The sequence below is a fragment of the Lynx canadensis genome, chromosome C2 (assembly GCF_007474595.2).
Source record: "Lynx canadensis isolate LIC74 chromosome C2, mLynCan4.pri.v2, whole genome shotgun sequence".
In the NCBI taxonomy this organism is placed as follows: domain Eukaryota; kingdom Metazoa; phylum Chordata; class Mammalia; order Carnivora; family Felidae; genus Lynx; species Lynx canadensis.
In genome coordinates this window covers 154,829,073-154,851,570 of record NC_044311.2, presented here as the reverse complement: position 1 = coordinate 154,851,570, position 22,498 = coordinate 154,829,073, and the positions used below count along the sequence as shown (strand labels likewise).

The following is a 22,498-nucleotide window of genomic DNA, read 5'->3' as shown; positions in this document are numbered from 1 at the left end:
TTGAAGCTTTCCCAGCCCTTCCCCCACTTACTGCCACCTGTCCCCTGGCTGGAGGGGACAGTGTGGAGCAGGAGAGAGACGGGGAGGGTCAGAGGTGTAGCTGCTAGAGTGGTTCCCTCCAGGGGGCAGGGAGAAGCCACGCCTGGGTCCCTTGGAGGGCCTGGCGGGGGAGGGACAGGTGCCCAGGGAGGACAGTGAGGTCAGAGCCACATCTTGCCATGTGTCATACATACTCATATTAGAAGTGTGTTTAATGTTTAGTTTTGTGATTTCTTCTTGAATTCTGAGTACTTTCCCGAGGCCGCGGTGGGAGGTCGGAATGGCGGTGGGGGCAGGGGGGAGAGCTTTGTCGTGACTCTCCTTCTGTGCCTATGACACGCAGTTACTTTGTGACTTAGGATCTGTTCATTTTAGCTGCGGTGGGGGGGGTGGGGAGGAGGGAGGCGCAGGTGTGGGGCAAGCCAGGAGGGACTGGTTCTCTTCCGTTCATCTCGGTGGTGGCCCCCTCAAGGGTCAGAGCCAAGGTGCTGTTGTGCCCGTCACAGCCTGGGGAGCGGCCAGCACTGGCGAAGGGAAGGAGGCAGTAGACTTCGGGGGGGGGGGGGGCGTGTAAATTGCTACACAGGGTGGGCCGTTGGACACTGTTAGCTGCCGCTAGAAAAGTTTCTTGTTAACGAATAGCACAAAGATCTGTTTGCGGCATAAAGACGAGCTTCTGCTGCAGCACCGTTGTGACCGAGAACAGCTTGAGACACTGAGGGACTGTTTACGTTGGCCTCAGGGCTTTTGCACTCACTGTTCCCTCCATCCGGGAATGCTGTTCCCCCATGCAGCTCCTGGCCCCTCCCCCACTTCCTCCAGATCACTTTTTCAGCCCGGTCCTCTGAGAGGATCCCCCCGACGTCCCCCGTGATGAGCCGGCACCCGAGCCCCTTCTGTTCCCTCTCCCCTTGTCCCCGCTTTATCCTGCTTTTCTTCGTCCCTTCCCACGTGGCCCTCTCCCTGTGTGGCCGGGGCGTGGCTTGGCTCACTGCTCAGTCTGGCGCCTGCAGTGGAGCTGGTCCCGTGGCAGGTGCCGGCGTGGCAGGCATGTTAACGGGCCGTGAGTCGTGTTCACGGCTGAAAGCAACGTGATGGTGGGTTTGCGCTGTCCGCGCTGTGCGGGGCGGGTTCACGTGGCGCCGACAGAAGTGACCGCGCGGCAGAGGGTCTGTTCCGCGTGGCCAGAATGGGTTCAGCGGTGTCCCGGGGGCCGGGGTGACCTGGCAGGGCTGCTGGGCCGCGTCCTCGGGGCTAACCTCTTGTCGCCTGGAGCTTTTCACTGTGAGTGCGTGTGATGGTTTCGCTTGAGAAACTGAAACCCGCTTATCGAGGGGCAAACGCTCTTCCGAAGTCAGTGCTAGGCTCACACGTTTGCGCTTCCTGTCGCCTCAGAAGCCTTTTCTGGCGGACCGGCACTTGCGAGACTCCTGCTTCCTCTGCTGGCTCAGACAGGCCGGCTCTCGAGGCGTCTCACAGCTCAGCCGGGCCCGGGTTCGTGCGGGTCTGGCGTGGAGGCAGGCCCGTGTTTGTGCAGGCCCAGCCCGGCCAGGCTGGGTTCGTGCCCGCGTAGGGTTTGTGGAGGCCTGGGGTCCAGTAGCCAGAGCTGGCTGAGCCTCCCCTCCGCACTCGCCAGGACGGGGTTTCCCAGGTGACCCGGCGGGGACCGTGGCCAGACGCGGCCGTCATTTCACTGCCGTTACCGAGGGCAGTGCCCGCGGTGGTCGGACTCTGCCCCACCCCGTAGTCCCTCCAGGTCCTGTTCTGTGTGGCGGTGACAGCCGTGGCCTGTCCAGGGCCCCTTGACCGGTTAGGTCTGCAGCCAGCAGGACTGGACGCATCGGCCTTGGGCTTGTGAGCCCCCACCTGCTCTGCAGTGGTTTTTGCCCACAGCTTCTGTGGCCCCGGCCTTTTCGTTCAGACTGTCCACTGAACCAAGACCCCCACTTCTGATGCACACCCTGTGCCAGGAACCCCCCCCCCCCACTGATTCACACCGTGTACTAGGACCCCCACCTGCTGCTGGTTCACACCCTGTTCCAGGACCCCCCCACCACTCACTCACACCCTCTACCAGGGTCGTCCCTTTTCGACGCCCAAGTTAGGTTGTACTTTATCTCACCTCCTTTAGCCAAGACTGGCTTCGTTACGCTTAATTAAAGGTAGACCGAAAGTCCGTGCGTATACCACACAGTTCTAATGTCCAGAAAACTGAATTCTCATCTCGGTTAACGTTAGCATCCTCAGGACCAACAGGAACTCTGTGGCGGGCTTGCACGGCTCTCAGCGGGTGACTCCGTTGTGTCACAGTGGTTGCTTTGAGCACCGACCCTCAGGTCTGGGCAGGCCCCTGATCACATGAGGTGTCCAGACGTGTCTGGACCTCTGAGGGCATAACTGCCCATCTGCACTGGTGGAGGGGGTCCTTGGGGAGATTTACCCCCCAAGTCCCGACCTCTTCTCTTGTTGCATGCTCACCAAGACCTGTGCCTGCCCGAGGACCCAGATCCCAGACAGTGTGGAAGGTCTAGCCTGTGGTGTAGGCACCGTGGCGGGGTGGGGGGGGGGGGGGGGGGGGGGGATCTTGGCACTGGGTAGGGCACAAGCACTGTGAGGGGCTCTGGGCACGGAGAGGAGTGGAAACTATTGCAGGTTGGGCATGGGCATTGGGGGGGGTCTAGCTGTGGGGTGTGGTGTGGGCACTGGGACGGGTGTCTTGGCCCAGGGTGGGGGTACAGGCACTGTGATGGGTCCCGGGTGCGGGCGCTGCAGTGGAGGGCCCAGGTCGCTGGCACAGTGGAAGGTCCAGGGTGTTGTGTAAATGCTGTCATGGAGAGTCCCATGTGCGGGGCACGGCAGGGGTGCGGGCACAGCGGTGGAGGGTCCCCAGCAGGGGCGCTACGGCAGAGAAGGGTCCCGGGTGTGGGCACAGTGGTGGAGGGTCCCCGGTGCGGGCGCTGTGGCAGCGCAGGGTCCTGGGGAACACAGGGCAGGTGCAGGGCAGCTCTGGAGGCAGGAGAGGCGGGCTGGCTGAGTGTGAGTGTCCCCCCTGCCTCCCCCCTCCCCCGCCGGCAGGCATGAAGACCAAGCACGCGCTGCGCCACCACATGAAGCTGCACAAGGGCATCAAGGAGTACGAGTGCAAGGAGTGCCACCGCAAGTTCGCGCAGAAGGTCAACATGCTGAAGCACTACAAGCGGCACACGGGTGAGTCCGCGGAGCGCCTGCGCTCCGGTGGGCCCGGTGGGACGCGTCGTATCCCCCGATCTGCGGCTCCCGGCGAGCGCGGCTTCTCGGTTCTGCGAGTGCCGTCCTCGGAGCCGTGGGCAGGCGGCCTCAGGTGTCAGAGGCCGTCCCCTCCTCCAGGCACCCGGCCGGCGCGTCCCCATCCCCAACACACGGGAGCCCGGGTCCCTGCACGGCTCGCCACCGGGTCTCGGTGCCACCTGCCGATCCTTAGCGTTCTTGGCTCGCGCCGGCCGTTTCCCTGCCCGAGCGTGGGCCTGAGACGTGATCGGACAAGGGCCCGCTGGCCACGGTTTCGTCTGGGGCGGGAGGCCCCGGAGCGCCTCCGTGTCTGTGCGTCCACAGAGGACAGGGCGCCCGTTAAAAGCGATGTTAATTTACGTAGAGGTCTGTGATAGGACCGGGGAAGAAACAGCCTCTGTAGCAACAGGCATGAGTTCCTTCATTACAAAACGTTACGTGTGGATAAACGCTGTGTGAGTGAGAACCAGGGGGCGTGGGAGCTCAGAGGTCCCCCAGGGGACCAGGTGCGTCTGTGCATGAAACTTCCAGGGAAACCTCTCCGTGTGCCCGTGTCCTCCCTCACCTGGGTTTTGAGGCCCGCACTGTCCAGCCCCGCCCACCCACGTGCCCCCCTCGCTCACTGCCCCCACAGCGGTCCAGGCCACCACCTGGCCACTGGCCCTGCGTCCCTGGGAGATTACGGGGGCCCTCGTTTCCCCGGGGAGCCCATCGGAGACTCTCTGTGCCTTTTCTGGGGAGCTGTGTCACTGCCGGGGACTGGGCCACGCGCCTCCTTGGGTTCTGTCTCGCTCCACAGGCACATTGGCCACCAGGACCTAGTTGCCTCTGTGCCTGCCTGCCCCTCAGCGAGCTCGGGGCCCCGCACACGCAGGGACTCGGCACAGACCCCCAGGACCGAGCAATTGGGTCTCTAAAATCGCTTTCCTTGTTTCCGTTTCCGGGGAAAACCCCGTTTAGGAGACGTGCTGAGGGTCCACCTTCTTGTCCGCGTCGGGTGCCGCGGTCTGAGGGCTCTACCCGTGCTCGCCAGGCCGATCCCCGCAGACTGAGCTCCCGGGGCGGGGGACGGCGGGGGTGGGGCCTTGGGAAGCTTCTGCGGTGCGGTGTCTGGCCTCCCTCACCGAGAGCTGATGCCCAGCACGGCCCACCGCGTGGGCTCCGCCCGTTGGGGGTGGACGGCGGTCCCGCGGGTCCCGGCCGGGCGGCGACGCCACCCCCCAAGGAGGGAGGTGCTCGCTGAGCTGCCCCGGCTTTTCCGTGGGGTCAGCGTTTGCTCTGGGGTCTCCTGCAGTTTCCCTTCCCCCCCCCCCCCCCCCGCGTCCTGGGCACCCACGGGGACCCTCGGGCGAGGAGTGGAGTTGAGCTCCCCCCCCCCCCCGAGCCCCTGACGTTAGCGCGCCCTCTTCCGCAGGGATCAAAGATTTCATGTGTGAGCTGTGCGGGAAGACCTTCAGCGAGAGGAACACGATGGAGACCCACAAGCTCATCCACACGGGTAAGCGGGGCGGCGGGGGCCGGCGTGTGCAGACGATTCGGTGTGCTGCCTCCGCAGGCGGCCCCTGCCCCTTAAAAATCAGCCCTCCAGCACTCCCACGCACCCACTGTCGGACTCTCAGATGTGGGAGCAGTGTCGCGCCGCCGTGCGCCGCGACGGAGAGGCCACTGGCCCGCCCGTCCCCTGCCTCGCCCGGCAGGTGACCCCGGCAGCGCGTGCAGGGCGCGAGGCACCCCCCTCGCCCGCCCTGGGGGCCGTGGCACGACCCCACTCACGACCTTGGGCTTGTCTCCTCCCCGCGTGCGCGAGAAGTGGGCAAGCAGTGGACGTGTTCCGTGTGCGACAAGAAGTACGTCACCGAGTACATGCTGCAGAAGCACGTGCAGCTCACCCACGACAAGGTGGAGGCGCAGAGCTGCCAGCTGTGCGGGACCAAGGTGTCCACCAGGGCGTCCATGAGCAGACACATGCGGCGCAAGCACCCAGAGGTGAGCCGGGGGCGGGCCGTGCGTCCTTCTCCCCGCCCGCCCACCCGGAGGGTGCGCGCTGTCCCTGCTCGGAGACACCCCCGCCCTCGCCCCCACCCCCACCCCCACCCCCACCCCCACCCCCGCGCATCCTTCTCCCCGCCCGCCTGTCCGTAGGGTGCGCGCTGCCCCTGCTCAGAGACACCCCCGCCCTCGCCCCCACCCCACCCCCACCCCCGCCCCCCACCCCACCCCCACCCCACCCCTGCACTTCCTTCTCGCCGCCCCTGTCCGGTGCGCGCTGCCCCTGCTCGGAGACCCCCCACCCCTGTGCTTCCTTCTCCTCGCCCCCCTGTCCGGTGTGCCCTGCCCCTGCTCCGAGACCCCCTCCACCCCGACGCTTCCTTCTCCCCGCCCCCCACCCCTCTGTCTGTTGTATGCAGAACCTACTCGGAGACCCCATAGTGCTGACTTCGCCCTGCCCCCTGCCCCTCTGTCTGGTGCTCAGAGACCCCCCCCAGACCCCACTCCCGTGCTTCCTTCTCCCCGCCCCCTGTCTGGTGCATGTTGCCCCTGCTCAGAGACCCCCCACCCCGCCCCTCTATCTCCTCTCTTCTGCCCCTGCTCAGAGACCCCCCCCCCCACTACTCTGCCCGTCTGTCTGGTGCGCACTGCCCACCAGTGCTGAGACCCCTCCGGTGCTGACTCACAGACCCGTCTCCCTCCGTCGACCCACAGTTCTTAAGGCAGGGCCTGGGTCTTACCTTCCCCTCTGACTTGCAGCGCCTGCACCTGGGAAGCAGTGAATGAATGAATAGCCTCAAACATATTTTTTGCTAACATTCTAGATTTTTAAAGTGTGTTTGTTTATTTATTTTGAGAGATAGCAAGCGGGGGAAGGGCAGAAAGAGAGGGAAAGAGAATCCCAAGCAGGCTCCGAGCTGTCAGCACAGAGCGCAGCATGGGTCTCGGTCCCACGACAACCGTGAGATCGTGACTTGAGCTGAAATCCAGAGTCGGATGTTCAAACGCCTGGGTCACCCAGGCGCCCCGGCGTAAGGTTATAGAGTATGTTCTCGTTGGAATTCCAGCAGGACAGGAGCACAACGCTGATTCCCTTCCTCTGTTCCTCCCTCCAGAGCGGCTAATCCAGAGTGCAGAACGGGGAGTCTCCACATGGCGTGGGGGCCGAGCAGGGTGCTGACTGGAGGGAGCAGTTGTAGAGGGGCAAGCACACCCTGGATGGCCTGGCCGCTTGTTCCAAAGGAAGATCTGGGGCATTTGCATAATTCACCTATTTAAGTTTTTTTTTCAGATTTTTATTTAAATTCTAGTTAGCATACAGCATAATAGTGTTTTTAGGAGCAGAATTAACGGTTCCTCCCTTACGTACGACACCCAGTGCTCAGCACGACCAGTGCCCTCCTTAGTCCCATCCCCCACCCCCTTCCTTCCATCAACCCTCAGCTTGTTCTCTGTCATACTCTCTTAGAGGTGTTTCCCTCTCTGTTTTCCCGCCCTCTTCCCGTATGGTCATCTGTTTTGTTAAATTCCACATATGAGTGAAATCATCTACAGTCTGTGTCTTTCTCTGACTTCTTTCACTTAGCATAATACATTCTGGCTCCATCCACGTCGTGGCAAATGGCAAGTTTTCATCCCTTTTGGTGGCTGAGTTATATGACATTGTGTATACGTACCGCATCTTTTTTATCCATTCATCAGTTGGTGGACATTGCGTTTCTTTCCATAGTTTGGCTACTGTTGGCAGTGCTGCTGTAAACATTGGGGTGCACGTGCACCCTCAAATCTGTATTTTCGTACCCTTTGCGTAAATACCTATGGTGGAATTACTGGGCCGTAGGGAAGTTCTAGTTTTAACTTTTTGAGGAACCTCCATGGTGTTTTCCACAGTGACTGTACCAGTTTGCATTCCCACCAACAGTGCACGAAGGTTCCCCTTTCTCCGCATCTTCACCAAAACCTGTTGTTTCCTGAGTTGTTAATTTTAGCCATTCTGGTAGGTGTGAGGTGGTGATGTCGAGCATCTTTTCATGTGTCTGTTGGCCATCTGGACGTCTTTGGGAAAGCGTCTTCTGTCCATTTCTTAACTGGGTCTTTTGTTTTTTGGGTGTTGAGTTTGAGAAGTTCTTCATAGATTTTGGATACTAACCCTTTAACGGGTAACTTCGTTAGCAAATATCCTCTCCCGTTCTGTCGGTTGCCTTTTAGTGTCGTTGACTGTTTCCTTCTTTGTGCAAAAGCTTTTCGTCTTGATGAGGTCCCAGTAGTTCATTTTTGCTTTTGTTTCCCTTGCCTCCAGGGACATGTCTAGTAAGAAGTTGCTCTGGCCGAGGTCAACGAGGTTGCTACCTGTTTTCTCCTCTAGGATTTTGATGGTTTCCTGTCTCACATTTAGGTCTTTCATCCATTTTGAGTTTTATTTTTGTGTCTGGTGTAAGAAAGTGGTCCAGGTTCATTGTTCTGCATGTCGCTGTCCAGTTCTCCCAACACCTTTTGCTGAAGAGCCTGTCTTTTTTCATTCGATATTCCTTTCTGCTTTGTCCAACATTAGTTGACCATATAGTTGTGGGTTCATTTCTGGGTTCTCTTTTCTGTTGCATTGATCTACATGTCTGTTTTTGTGCCGGTACCATACTGTCTTGATGATTACAGCTTGAAGTCCAGAATGGTGATGCCCCCAGCCTTGGTTTTCTTTTTCAGGATTGCTTTGGCTATTCCGGGTCTTTTGTGGTTCCATGCAAATTTTAGGACTGTTTGTTCTAGCCCTGTGAAAAAATTCTGGTGGTATTTTGATAGGGATTGCATTAAATGTAGAGATTGCTCTGGATAGTATTGACATTTTAACAATATTTGTTCTTCCTGTCCGGGAGCGTGGAACCTTTTTCCATTTTTTTTTTTTTTTGTGTGTCTTCTTCAATTTCTTTCATAAGCTTTCTACAGTTTTCAGAGTAGAGATCTTTTATCTCTTTGGTTTGACTTATTCCTAGGTATCTTATTGTTTTGGGTACAACCGTAAGTGGGATCGATTCCTTGATTTCTTTTTCTGTTGCTTTGTTATTGGTGTATTGAAATGCAACGGATTTCTGTGCATTGATTTTATATGCTGCTGCTTTGCTGAATTTATGTGTTCTAGCAATTTTTTGGTAGAGTCTTTTGGGTTTTCTCCATAGAGTATTATGTTGTGTGCAAGTAGTGAAAGTTTGATTTCTTCATTGCCGATTTGGACGCCTTTTATTTCTTTTTGTGGTCTGATTGCTGAGGCTAGGACTTCCAGTAGCACGTTAAATAGTTAATGGTGAGAGCAGACATCCTTGTCTCGTTCCTGATCGTAGGGGAAAGACTCTCAATTTTTCCCCATTAAGGGTATTAGCTGTGGGTCTTTTCTATATGGCCTTTATGATGTTGAGGTATATTTCATCTGTCACTACTTTCTTGAGGGTTTTTATCAAGAAAAGATGCTGTATTTTGTCAACTGCTTTCTCTGCATCTATTGAGAGGATCATACAGTTCTTACAGATCATATGGTTTTATCAACCGTGGCCTGTCATGTTGGCTGATTTGCAAATATCGAACCACCCCTACAGCCCAGGAGTAAATCCCACTTGGTCATGGTGAATAATTCTTTTAATGTACTGTTAGATTCAATTTGCTAGCATCTTGTTGAGAATTAACTGAAAAACAAAACTAGAAAAGAAATGCAGGTAAACAGACATCAGATCACTTCGGGGGAAGACTTGCCAAGTGTAAAATCAGCGGGAAAAGTCGCAAGCAAAAACATCTGTAGATTTGACTCTCTGAACAGCGTACCAGTTAGAACTTCCGTGGTCCAAAAGGGTAAGCAGAGGGCAGACTGGAAATACGTGCAAGATATTCCTGTCACTAGCAGGTGTAAGTCGCTGATATTAAAGCCGATAGCCATTCAACGAGAAGCCATAAGAATGAGCACACGCGCAGAAAGGAAATCTATAAGGTTCAAACCCAGAAAGGAACGTTCCACCCCGCCAAATCCCGGAAATGCAAACGTTAGCTGAAGCTGCTATCCGCGTGTATTGGATTAGCAGGAGAATTTTAGATTAAAAATGACCGTGCTGGCTGGCACGCGTCCAGCACTCTGGCCAGTGGATGTCCTCCTGGGACACGGCAGGACGGTATTGTCCCAGTGCTTTGTAAATGATGGCTTGGACCTCTTGGTTTCCAGCAGGAGAAATGTGGTTAAACTCATGACAGTGTAGCAATGTGCTTGGCTCTGTGAACACGTTTCACAGAGAATTCTAGATACAGTTGTAAACGGCCGTCGTAAAGAACGTGGCTGCAGCGGGTGCATGATGTACGTGTATACGCGCTATGCGTCCCGCGTGTCCTATGTGCTATTTGTGGGTACATGGTGCTCACCTGTGCAAAATAGGTTGATCAGGGCGCCTGGGTGGCTCAGTCGGTTAAGCGTCTGACTCTTGGTTTCAATCAGGTCATGATCTCACTGTTCGTGGGATCAAGCCCCTCGTCGGGCTCCACACTGACGGCACGAGCCTGCTTGGGATTCTCTCTCCCTCTCTCTGCCCCTCCCCGACCATGCTCTCTCTCACTCTCTTTCTCTCAAATAAAATAAATTAAAAAAAAAATAAAATAAGTGGTCAGCACAGAAAGAAGAGAAGACCGTGTTGCCCTGTGGTCTCCTGGTGTTGAAGTTGTGGGTAATTTCTTGTTTTCATATTTTCTCCATCTGTAAGAATTTCTTGTAACGAACAGGGATTACTTTTGCCATCATAAAAGCACTGTCTGCCATAATGTGGGGACAGTGGGTGTTTCTTTTCCTTCTGGAGCCCTGTGTCACCCCCCCCCCCCCCCGCCGCGTGCCCGGAGCCGTTCTGAGCTGAGCCTGTGTAGTTGGGACTCCCCCAGCTGAGCTCCTCTTAATTCCCTCTTCGCAAGCAGCCAGCCAGGGTTTTCACCTTGCAGAGCAGCCGGGTTGCGGGAGCCCGAGTGTTAGCGTCCCCTCGGCCGACCCCTGTCGGCCGCGGTGACGTCCAGGTCTCGGGGCCCGGGGTGGGCGCTGCGCCCTCCCCAGCGGCACATGATGAGTCTGGAGCCTGTGCAAGTTCTCTGTTGCGGGAGCGTCTGTAGTTACGGGGGTTCACGAAGAGCGTGCGGGTCGGTTTTCACGGACCGGGTGGGTGACATGGGTCGCTGGGTGCAGAGAGAGGCCTTGGTTAACAGGGGGGGTGCTCGGCGAGCGCTTCTGTCCAGCGAGTCCTTTTGCCGGGGCTAAAGATCGCTTCCTACTTAACTGATCGCTGTGCAAGGTCGCCTTCTTGTGCCTGCTTCTCAGAGGGGGGCAGTGTTCTGTGTAGCCTGCCTGAACACACCCGCCCTGGGCAAAACGAGCGTCCCGGGAGGGGAGACCGACCGTCCAAGGGCAGCGAGAGTGCCGTGGTGGCCCTTCTGTTCCCACCTCTTCTGTTCCCCGAGGCTTCGGCCTGGTCTCCGTGGGCCATTCCTGTGTTTCGTTCTGTGTCGGTCACACACGCGTGAGCCGCTGCTGGTGAGCCCCGGGAAGCCAGCCGGGCAGGATGTGTCTCCCCCTCCTGGACTTGGCCGTCTAGGGTGGGAGACCGAGGGGAGAGCAGGAGGTGGACGAGAGGTAGAGCCGCCGCGGGAAGCACAGCACGCGGAGGAGGTGACCCCAGGCGGCGGAGAACGTGGCGGGGTCCTGGGGACGCCTGGGCGAGCTCTGCTGTGGCTGTTTGTGCTGCCGCTGACACCAGGCTGTACGAGAGTGTGTGTGTCAGCAGGGAGGCGGCTGGTGACGGAGACGGAAGCCGCACCTACCTCGTCTAGTCCACGATTCTCCGCCTGCTTTAGTTGGGCAAAAGCGTAAAGGCGCTTGCAAAGCTGTCCGGGTGAAGAACCCTCGCAGACAGACCTACGGTTTCCCCCCCGATCTCACGTAGGCTTTCCACGCGCGTTCCCTTTTCTTAGGGCTCACCTGTACCGTGCCTTCCTGGGGGCCCCTTCTCTCTGCACTCACGCTGCACTGTCCCACTTAGGATTTAATTCCCTTAATCGGCACAGCAGCACGTGAACTGGCTTGTGGGTGAGAATCAGGGGCAGGACACCCCTGAGCCATGGGAGGGCTGGTGGCCCCCAGGGGAGCGCGTGACAGCGTGAGGGTCCGCAGTGTGACTCATGGAGGGAAGGCGGGGGCGAGGGGTCACCTCACCACCGAATTGCCGAGAGTAAGTTCCCGTACCTGTGTCCAGTTGAAAAGTAGCGTTTCAAGTAGAACCGTTTCATTTTTGGTGATTCTTCATGGGACAGGTTTGCTGTTTGTATCCGATCCTGCCCTGCTTATCGTATGAACTAACAGGAGTCACAGAAAATCCATCTACGGGAGGCATATAGTGTGAGGCAAAAAAAAAAAAAGGCAGAAAAGAGGTGCACCCCTCTCCCCCCACCCCATGTGTAAGAGCATCACAGAAACTTGAAACGCGGGGAGACGGGGGTGAGGGAAGGAAGGGCCGGGGCCAGACGGCGCCGAGCCGGGCTGGGTCAGAATGACCGAATCGGCTGCCGGCGTGGCGTCCCCTGGCTCACCACCCGTGCTCGCTCGCAGGTCCTGGCCGTGAGGATCGATGATCTGGACCACCTCCCGGAGACCACCACCATCGATGCCTCCTCCATTGGCATTGTCCAGGTGCGCACCGAGCAGGCCCGCAGGGTGGGGCGGAGGGGCCCAGACGGGTGCTGCCAGGGGCCTTTGGGCAGGGCCCCCAAGTCCCTTCCTTTCACCGGCATCTCTCGTTTTCTAGTAGGTTCTCTCTCCCAAGGCCTTTTGGAATGTCTCCTAGTTTCTGTAACGTTTCCAGAACTTTAGTCGTTTTCAATACTGAGGTGTCTCATTTTAGAGAATAGACAGTAATCTTCAAGCTCCCTGGAGAAGTGGTAGGGGGTGTGGGTGTAGAGACAAAGTTAGGTTTATTTTAAGGAATTGGCTTATGTGATCGTGGAAGCTGGTAAGTCCTAAATCTGCAGGGCGGGTGGGCGGGCTGAGACCCAGGGAAGAGTTCACGCTGCAGCTGGAGTCTGATGGCTCCTCCAGGCACAGGTCCCTCTTCCCCAGGGACCTCAGGTTTTCCTCTTAAGGCCTTCGACTGATTGGGTGAGGCCCACCCGTACCATAGGGGGTCATCTGCTTTACTGGGAGTCCACTGATTTAATGTCAAGCTCCTCTAAAAAACACCTTCACAGCATCTTTGCTGGGCAACCAAACACCCAGGTGCCCTAGCCCAGCCTCAGTGACGCATAAAATTAACTATCACGGTTTCCATAAAAGCTTAGCGTAATTAGATTGTGGTAACCAAAATAACTTTATTAGATGAACTTTTAGCCAATGTCTTCATAAAAATGGTTTTTTCTTGTAAAGGGAATATGCCATGCTCTTGATTCCTTTAAAATCACGTTCACATCCCTGTACTGGAAACGGTGCTTTGAGCACAGTGCTCAGGTGCTGGGCCGTCGTGAGTGAGCAGGGGAAGGCCTGGGGTGCACCAGGGGCCCACGACCCGCGTCCAGCCCCTGTGAGGGCAGCCCCACGATGGCCTGGCCCTGGCAGGCTTCCTCTGGGTCTGTCACTGGGTGGGATCCTGTCACCTGGGATGGCATCAGGGGCCCAGGAGGCGTGGTCGGGGACTAGTCTGGAGAGCCTTGCCGGCCACCGCTGCCCAGTGGCCTCTGCGATGCTGAGCTCAGTCGTGGCGTCAGCCGGGTTCAGGAGGTCGGCCACAGTGCGGCAGTGCACCCTGGACGGGCCCAGAGAAGTGCGCAGGGCACCTCTCTGGGGTCGCCATTATGGCTGGCCACCATTGCTGTCCCCAGAGGAGGTGACCGTAAAGTTCTTGGGGTCAGAGCCATCCTGACGATCCAGGATCGTTTGTCTCGTGCATTCGCTTCAGCCTGGGGGTAGAAGCGTGGACACGAGAGGCATTGCAGCCTCGGGCCGAGCTCACCAGGCCGAAACGCTGGTCCGCGTGCCAGCGCGAGACGCGGCTCTTAGAAGTACGACTTCTGTGTGATTTTCTTCACTGAAAAGAAAGTGAACCCGGCAGGAACACGCCCCAACCCTGGAGGCGCAAAGGAGCAGGCACACCGCGGTCACTGTTCCCTGCAGCAGCGAGGTGGCCTGGGGAGGTGGCCGGGACGGTGCTGGGAGCCCCGTGGCCACTCTGGGGACACGCCCCCGTGACCCTGACGTTGATGAGCCTTCTGTCCCCGCAGCCCGAGCTGAGTCTGGAGCAGGAGGAGCTGGCCGAGGGCAAGCACGCGAAAGCTGCCAGGAGGGCCCACAAGAGGAAGCAGAAGCCGGAGGCGGAGGCGGCCGGCGCCCCGGTGCCCGAGGAGGCCGCCTTCAGCGAGTACTCGGAGAAGGAGCCCGTGCTGTCCGGCGTGGGTGACGAGACCGACTCTGCGGTGCAGAGCATCCAGCAGGTGGCCCCCTTTCCGCCGCGCGCCGCACGTGTTCCTGCGCACACGCCTGACTCGGGGGCGGCCCCTTGGTGGCCCGCGGCCCACGTAGCCTTAATCCCGGGAGCTCGTGCCAGCTGCGCGAGTCCCAGCTCAGAGCCAGACGTCGCGCCTGTCGTCGTGAACAGTGGTGTGACCGTAGAGTGCGCGAGGGACAGCCAGCCCCACCTGGTTGGGGATCGGGTTGTTTCTCGGAGGTTAGAAGTGGCCTCCATGTGTTCCTTCGTCACGGAAGTGGGCCGACCCCCAGCCCCGGGAGGGATGCAGGGACCCCCCAGCCCCGGGAGGGATGCAGGGACCCCCCAGCCCCGGGAGGGATGCAGGGACCCCCCAGCCCCGGGAGGGATGCTCGGGGCTGGCCTATGTGCTGCTGTCCGTGGGCGTCTCCAGTTTGCTCAACATCAGCACTTTGGTTCTCCCAAATCTGTCATCAACGTGTGCTGGTCCTCAGTCTTGGATACTAATCGCAGTCGCACATGTTTCTTGAGTTTCTTTGGCAGCTCATTCCTGTCCTTTCTCTTGAACTGGTGCGCTCCTGGGCCGCACATCTGTACGGTGCTTCGGGGTTGGCATTTCCGTTAACCAGCAGCCAGGCGCGGGGCTGGAGAGAATGGGAGAGGCGGGGCGCACGTCTGTCTTTTTTGTTACCTCTTCGCCCCGATCTTCTCCAGCCTGGGACGTCGTTTGTGTCTGTGTCTTACTGCCCTTTGTCACTAGAATTCTTTTTCTGGGACAAGATTAACTCGGTTTAATCTTCCACCGCCCGGTGTTTCCTCTTCGTCTGGGCCGGATGTGGGGTCACCCCACGTGCTGAGATGGCTCCCGTCTAAAGTGCAACATAAAGTTTGGCGGTTGTCCGTTTTGCAGACGCTACTGATGCCTTTGTGTCGTGCGTGACTCTTGCAGGTGGTAGTGACGCTGGGGGACCCAAACGTGACCACTCCATCGAGCTCCGTCGGCTTGACCAACATCACCGTGACCCCCATCACCACTGCAGCCGGGACTCAGTTTACCAACCTCCAGCCCGTGGCCGTCGGGCACCTGACCACCCCGGAGCGCCAGCTACAGCTGGACAACTCGATCCTGACCGTGACCTTTGACACCGTGAGCGGCTCTGCCATGTTGCACAACCGCCAGAACGACATCCAGATCCACCCGCAGCCGGAAGCTTCGAACCCGCAGTCCGTGGCGCACTTCATCAACCTGACTACCCTGGTCAACTCCATCACGCCCCTGGGGAACCAGCTCAGCGACCAGCACCCGCTCACGTGGCGGGCGGTGCCCCAGACGGACGTCCTGCCCGCGCCCCAGCCGCCCGCGCCCCAGCCGCCCGCGCCCCAGCCCCAGGTGCCGGCCGAGCCCCAGCAGCACATGTACAGCTACTGAGTCAAAGCGCCAAGAACTCACGAGGAGCCCTGCCCACAGGTGCTCTTGCTTATTTTTGAGATTTGTCTGCTGGATACCAAACCGAGAGGAAAACATCGTCCTCGAGGTGTAAGTGAGGTTGACTCAGCTTTGCGGAATTGTCTCCAGACCCCTCTCCCCCTTCCCCGGCTAGCACTGCCATCTGATAGCGTGCCTAGGGGGTGACTCCTGGCAGGTGGCAGCATGTGTGAGCGGCTCAGCCTGTGCCCGGCAAGGCCGCGTGTCACCCGCCTCCCCTAACAGAACTTGGTTGGTGGACACGGGGTCCGGGCCAGCGAGGCAAGCAGGGGCCGAGAGGTGAGTGATACGTTACGAGGAGCGGAGTGGCCCGCTGGTGTCCTTTCGGGCCTCACTCGCTGCGTCAGCACAGAGAACGGGTTCCCACGGGGCCACCGGCTGCAAGGAAACTCCATTTTCGCCTCCCTTCCGGCTGTTTCTGGCGAACGAGCAGATAGAAGTTAAAGTAACGTTTGTTTTCTTCTTGGAGATCTGAGTTGAGTCCAACTCGATGCACGCAACTTTGGGCCAAAGACCCGTGAGGAGGAGGTGTTCCGTGGCTGCGGACGACCCCCCTCTGGCCTTACGATGGGTGAGGGGTCCCCGGAGGTCACTGACTCGGGCCCGGAAGGCCTCTTTGTAACATAACGCGTGGATTCACTTTTAGTCTCAGCTTTCGTGTTTTTTTTTTAACTTTATCTCAAGCACATATTACGTATCCGGGACGCCGTCGTGGCCACGTCGTTCTTGATTTTGACACGCTAAAGTCGTTTGCACTGTAGGAGTGTCGGTCCACGTCCAGTTCTGCGCCGGTGCCCGAACACAGGGGACACCCCACTGTGTGGGACGAGTCGGCCCCGTGCCGTCCCCTCTGGTGGCTCCCGCAGAGCCGTGTCGCGATCCGCTGCCATCCAAACGTATTTATTACGGCTGAGGCTCAGCCAGAGCCACCGAAGAGCAGGGAAGAAAGTCACGTTTTCTTTCTGTGGCAACTTCAGTCCAAAGGTTGATCTGCTTCAGGACCAACTTCCGATAAAAATATTGCAGGAGGTTTGGCTCTTTACGATGGAAAAGTGTAGGTTTTTCTGAAGCACACAGATACGGCCCTTTGCTGCCGGGCGGTCGTGAAAGCAGAGGCGGTCCGTTCGTCAGTAGGAGCGTTAATGGCCTTCGTGCTCACATGTGCCGAGTAAGCGCCATCCCCGCGTCCCCAGCGCACACGCTGTCACACGCCGCGTCCCCGGTGTGTCAGAGGTGGTGGGCCAGGCTCACGCGAGCCCGCTGCTCAGCCGGGGAACCAGAGGCGCAGGTTGTAGCCTCCTGAGACTTCTTAATGCTGTCCAAAATGAAATGATACGTCTGCCTTGCTGCGGCCTTGATCGCTCTTTGTCACGCATCCCGTGTCATTTGGGAGACCACCTTGAAGAAAGAGTGACACGTCGGTAGTGGACCCGTGAGGCGGGAGGCGTCTAGGGCCGCCAGGGAGGCCAAGGGCCACTCCTTCTGCAAAATGCAGCGTCCTCAGCATTTCCCTTGATTCCGAGTCGTGAGATCTTGAGGACGGGGCTCGAATTCGTATCGTGCAATACCTGTCTTCAGAACTAAGGACCTCCCGTCACCCACGCGGCACGTAAGAGCGTCCCCAGAGTCCGCACCGTGGACACAGCTCGGTCACACTCCCGTCTCCTGCCTGCAGTTGAATTAATAGTGGGAGATTATTTGACTCTTTAATTTATGATAATTATTTTTATGTTATTTATGTATATAATTAACTGCTTTATACACAATAATTCCATCAAACGAACTTGGGCTAGGAGTGATATATTTTCTCAAATCCTGTCCTCATCCTCCAAATGTAAGCGGTCCGGGTCCCATGGGGTCATCAAGAGTACCGAGGTTCCTAATGTATCTAAAAAAAAAAGAAAAAAAAAAAATCACTGACAGTTTTTTTTTTTTTTGACCAAGTGAAAATACAAACAGGATGAAACCTCTTTTAGCCTTTATCTCCTGTTCCGCTTCCCTATGAAATAAAGGCCTTTTAAATCACAGTTTTATTTTTTTAAAAGACGTTGTTTTTGTGCCTCGAGTAAGGACGCATCGGATGCTCCGCAAGATCCCAGTGTGGGCCACGTGGCCCCGGTGCCCGCTTGTTGTTCATTTACACACACAGATGTGGGACGATCCCCTGTGTGATAATCAGTTAGAACTCCAGATAAAAATCAGCGCCACTCCTGAGTTTCCTGTAGACACGCTTGGTCTTACTCACTTTTAGTCTTACTAGGGTCACTACCTGAGGCCAGATAGGTTCGTGTTGTCTTAAAACAGTTGCTGTGAATTTGCGTTTGCAAGAGCTGGGGAGCAGAAAAACAAAACAAAACAAAAACCACTCAACCAAAAGAGTCCCCGACCATAGATTGTTCTGCGCGTGCATCGCTGTTTACTGACGGGAAGTATTTCATGTTTTAACTGACGCCAGGTGCGCAGCTGTGTTCATGGGAGGACATTAGATCAGGCCGTTGTGGCCGCCCAGCTCCGTGAGTCCGTGCTAGGTGTCCTAGATTAAGCAGTCGCGAGAACTTACCTTGGACCCGTGGATTTGTAAGGGTGTGGGGTCCTGTGCCACGTTCACGGTGTGACTCTCGCAGAGCTGGATCCCAGGCCGCCGCCGCTCCCCGTGAATTGCGTGCTCTGTGGCGAGGAAGAGTCTGGGCCCCCGGAACGGCTCTTCCGTGGACGTGCCCCCTGCGCCAGGTGCCACCTCACTCGGTCCGACAGGAAACCGCCTCGGAGAATCCCGGGTGCGGGAGGGAGGGTCACAGACCTTACGCGGCCTTTCCAGCCACGGCATCATCCGAATGCGCGAAGCTCGAGGCTTCTCAGGGCCAGGTGGCCTCCGCGACTTCCCGTTGGATTTTGAAAGGCACGAAGACTGTTTTGAGGAGTCGAGTAATTGTCGTGTCCCATCGGTTTGTATAATAACAAATAAAAGGTGCGGTGACCTGTGTTTTTCCATCGCTGGCCCTCCTCTCCGACCACCCGTTCCGGGCGGCCCCCCACCCACGGCGTCTTTGGAGAATAGTTGTAGTTCCTGCCGTCGACCGCGTCTTGATTCCTGTCCAGCCCAAAACCCACTTGATGTCTAGGCCATTTGACACATTGTCGGAGACACTGAGGTGTATCAGAAGCTTTCACGGGGATCTGAAAAACAGCGAAGAAGGTGTGTGTCGTATCTTTGGCAAAGCTTAGATCGGGAGAAAATGGATGTGAAAAAGAGAAGTAGCCAGAGAGGGGAAAACTTAAGGCTTTTCTTTGGACAGGTGGCCCGGAACGGTCCCTTATTTCATTGGTCAAACATTAAATTATATGTTCCCATCTGTTAGGATCGTCATTTTAAAGTTATAAAACACCTTAAGTCCTATCCAGTCCTTAGGGATTGAACTACGAGAGCCTGTCTTAGATACTGTTGTCCAATTTTAGGTAGTTTCCAGTAGCAGCTAATTCTGCCAGTGAATAGAGTTGGTTCACTTGACCTTCCTGTAGGGGCCGGACCTACACGGTTCTCTTCCACACAAAGGCAGCCTTTCAGCACACTTCAGTGGAGGCGGGTTCGTTGCTGTGCAGACCCATCTGGCTCATCACCGCTCCTGTGCTGCTTTGTGACGTGGGGACACTGAGAAGCGATTTGCTCTGCTAACGGCCACATGATGTGCTGGAAACCAACAGCATCGATCTGTGAATAGTCCCTCCACGCGCCCTGAAAACAAATTCCCACAGAAAGGGGGGACTCGAGGGCACCGACACCAAAGGGATCCTGGTTCTGGAATGACAGGGATGAATGCTTGTACGTGCGGTGGTGCCGTGGGCAGAATAATCCAGAAGTGGCCCTAGGCGGCTCGGACGAAGAGCCGGGACCAGCCCTGCTCCCCACGGTCCCCAGGTGCGGGCAGGTGACCTTTGCAGACAACCCCCGCCAGAGCATGGAGGTCCACATCCTGCTGCCTTCGAACCAAGCAGCCTGCTCCTTCCCCATTGACGGGGTTTCTCCTTCCGTGAGGAGGGAGCCCCACGGGGGAAGGGGTCCCATCGGTGGGACATAGACCCAGCGTGTGTCTTTACAGGGAGCCCGGCCCAGCACGCTAGCCGGGCAAGAGAGAGGAGGGGCCTGCCGAATACTGCCTGTTGCACGATGGGGTGCTCCCCTCCCGAGGGCTGGTACCTCCCCACTTGCGTGACAGTCCAGAACTTGGCCAGAAACCCCCAGCTCCCCTCCTCTCCTGAGTGTGAGCCACAAAACGGAGCCACAGCATGGTGGGGGAAGGGGGGGGGGACTGTCTAGATCAGCGAGGCTGACTGCTTATCCCACACGATGCTGGCAGGGGTGGGAGGTGGGGGGGGGTGGTTGCTGGCTGCATCCTTTGCTGAAACAAAGCGCCCCAGCTTATCCACCTGGATGTCCCAGCTCGTCCAACCCGTGGGGTTTGTGACCCCCCCCCCAGCCCCAAAGCTGGCCCTCTCCCACCGTGCCCACTCACAGCTGACAGCCCTGTCCATCGAATCCGCCAGAGCCAACCTGGACGTGTCCCTGCGTCCCACGTTTACATCTGAGCGGTTAGGGACCTGTCAGGATTCGCCATATCTGAGACTGTTCCCCACTCCAGCTCTCCAGCTGACAACCCTCTAGGGGCCGCCCAGCCCCTCCACCCCACCCCCGTTCCCAGGAGTCCGTTCTCCACGCCACCTCAATGGCCCTTGTAAGGGTACTTTTCCATTGTGTCATCCGTGCACCAAGTCCAGGGTCCTCCAGCGGTTCTAAGTGCTGTCTGGACACAACCTGATCCTTTTTTTTTTTTTTTAAATTATTTTTAATGTTTATTTCTGAGAAAGAGTGCAACTGGGAGAGGGGCAGAGACACAGAATCCAAAGCAGGCCCTGGGTTCTGAGCTATCCGCACAAGAGCACAGAGCCTGACGTGGGGCTTGAACCCACGAACCGCAAGATCATGACCTGAGCCAAAGTCGGACACTTAACTGAGCCACCCAGGCACCCCTAATTTTTTTTAATGTTTATTTATTTTTGAGAGAGAGAGACACAGAGCATGAGCAGGGGAGAGGCAGAGAGAGAGGGAGACAATCTGAAGCAGGCTCCAGCCTCCGAGCTGTCAGCACAGAGCCCGTTGTGGGGCTCGAACCTACGAACTGTGAGATCATGACCTGAGCCGGAGTCAGACGCCTAACTGACTGAGACACCCTGGCGCCCCCAACTGGATCCTTTCTGTGGCTCGAGGTCTGCAGGGGCCTGTCCTGCCTCGGTCCAGCCTCTCCCCTCCGGGGGTTCTCTGCACCTGGTTCATGCTTGCGTGTGCTTTAGATCGTGGCTTAAATGTCACTTCCTCAAAGAAGCCTTCCCGAATCCTCCAGAAGCTAGCATTCCCCACGCTGGTAGCAAGCTGCATGCTTTCGGCACAGCACTCATCAGTCGGTAATGACATCGGATATTCACTAGGGAGCTTCTTTGTCGCTATTCGGTGAGCTCCAGAAGGAGGGGCTGTGCTGTTTTCTTCATCATTCTGTCCATTTCCCCTGAGTGCACCCAGCACAGTGAAGCCTGGTGCACAATCAAGATTAATCACAGCCGTGGAGTCACAGTTGTCCCTGGCCAGTGTCGTCTAACGTGTGGTTTGTGTGGTCTCTTTGCTGTGGACCGAGCACTTCTGTATGTTCTCTTCAAGTACGATGTTCTCATAGATGATGAGACTCTGTCTCATGTAACACTTAGGAAACCCCATTTGGTCAGAATGGGCTGTTTTCTGCTGTAGTAACAAACCTAAAGTCTTAGCGGCTAAAACAGCGAATCTCCTTGCTGCTAAAGCTGTGTGGGTCCTGCAGGCTCCTTCCTCTGGCACCAGAGGACACCCTGCCCCTCCCCCCCAATCCCCTGTGTCGCTGGTTGTCATGGCAAAGGGAAAGAAGAACCCTGGAGAGTGTCACACCTGCAATTCTCTGATCTGACACTCCTGCTTCTGGCCAAGGGGGGCTAGGGATGGGTTTACCCTCCAATATGGAAATAAGAAAGCCAAGGAAGCACATGACACAAGGGTACTGAAGCCTTGGCACCAGAGTGAAGGACAGTGGTCCCGAGGGACCAAAAACCAGCAAGGCAAGTCTTGCTGTTGCCCCGTGTGCAGCCTGGGGCCCAGGCAGAGGACAGCTGTCTCTGAATTGATGAGGTGGACCTGTGGGTCCGGGAGCTGTACAGAGAGAAACCTCCAGAGACCAGCAGAGCCTCCCTTGTGCATCTTTAGCTGAGCACTGACAGCACAGCATCTACCACCACGTAGAATGAGAAACCTCATTATTTGGGGAACGTGGCGCGGAGTTCTCAGAAACATTGTGTGTCAATGTCATGGGAAGTCAGCCCTAAGCTCAGCCCTGGTCCCATCTAAGAAAGCTTAAAAATAAAACATGAAAGGATCAACTGTTTCCAAGATCCTTGACTGACTCCCAGAACAAAGCCTATTCTATAGGAACACAAAAATATCCAGCCACCAGCAGTGTAACGTTCATGAGGGCAGCTGATCAAAAGTTACCAGGCCTTGAAGAATCAGGAAAACATGACCCGCAATGAGAAGCAAAGTTAACTAATAAAACCCAGCTCAGAAATGATAGAATTACTAGACAGGGGCATTAAAAGAGTGAATTTAACTGTTTTCCGTATGTTCAAAAAGCCAGAGGGAGAACTGATCGTGTTAGAGGCACAGAAGATGTGAGGTTTTGGGTGTTTTTTTTTCATCTTTAAAATTTATTTTAGAGCAGGAGCAGGGGGAGAGGGGTTGAGGGAGAGAGAGAATCCAAGCTGGATTGGGATCGCACATGGGGCTAGATCCCACAATGTTGGGATCCTGACCTGAGCCGAAATCCAGAGTCAGATGCTCAACCGACTGAGCCACCCAGGCACTCCATGGAAGGTGTGTTTTTTAAAACAGATCTAATTGAACTCCTACAGGTGAAGCTTCAGTGATGACATGAAAAATACATTGGATAGTATTAACAGAAGGCCAGATTCAGCAGAAGAAAGCATCAGTGAACTTACAGCAATAAAATCTATCTAAAATGAAATGTGCAGAAAAGGCACCTGAGGGGAAAAACTGAACAAAGCATCAGTGAGCTGTGGGAGAATTTCAAGCAGCCTTATGTATGTGGTATTCGAGTCCTTGAAGAGTCCTCAGAGGGGGAAGAGGAGAGACTGAAAAGATATCTGAAGAAAT

The 22,498-nt window shown here is 56.5% G+C and overlaps 1 protein-coding gene across 3 annotated transcripts in view; it reads left to right on the top strand.

Annotated features, from left to right (window-relative positions):
- PRDM15 (PR/SET domain 15) overlaps nucleotides 1-17,299 on the top strand; it is a 67,044-nt gene extending 49,745 nt beyond the window's left edge. For all 3 annotated transcript variants that reach the window (XM_030328464.2, XM_032594791.1, XM_030328466.2), the window contains 6 exons: nucleotides 3,115-3,246; nucleotides 4,721-4,804; nucleotides 5,117-5,292; nucleotides 11,906-11,986; nucleotides 13,567-13,776; nucleotides 14,719-17,299. In XM_030328464.2, coding sequence (XP_030184324.2) covers nucleotides 3,115-3,246; nucleotides 4,721-4,804; nucleotides 5,117-5,292; nucleotides 11,906-11,986; nucleotides 13,567-13,776; nucleotides 14,719-15,198 — 1,163 coding nt within the window. In that variant the 3' untranslated portion in view covers nucleotides 15,199-17,299. The remainder of the gene's footprint in view (nucleotides 1-3,114; nucleotides 3,247-4,720; nucleotides 4,805-5,116; nucleotides 5,293-11,905; nucleotides 11,987-13,566; nucleotides 13,777-14,718) is intronic.
- The last annotated feature ends 5,199 nt before the right edge of the window (nucleotides 17,300-22,498 follow it).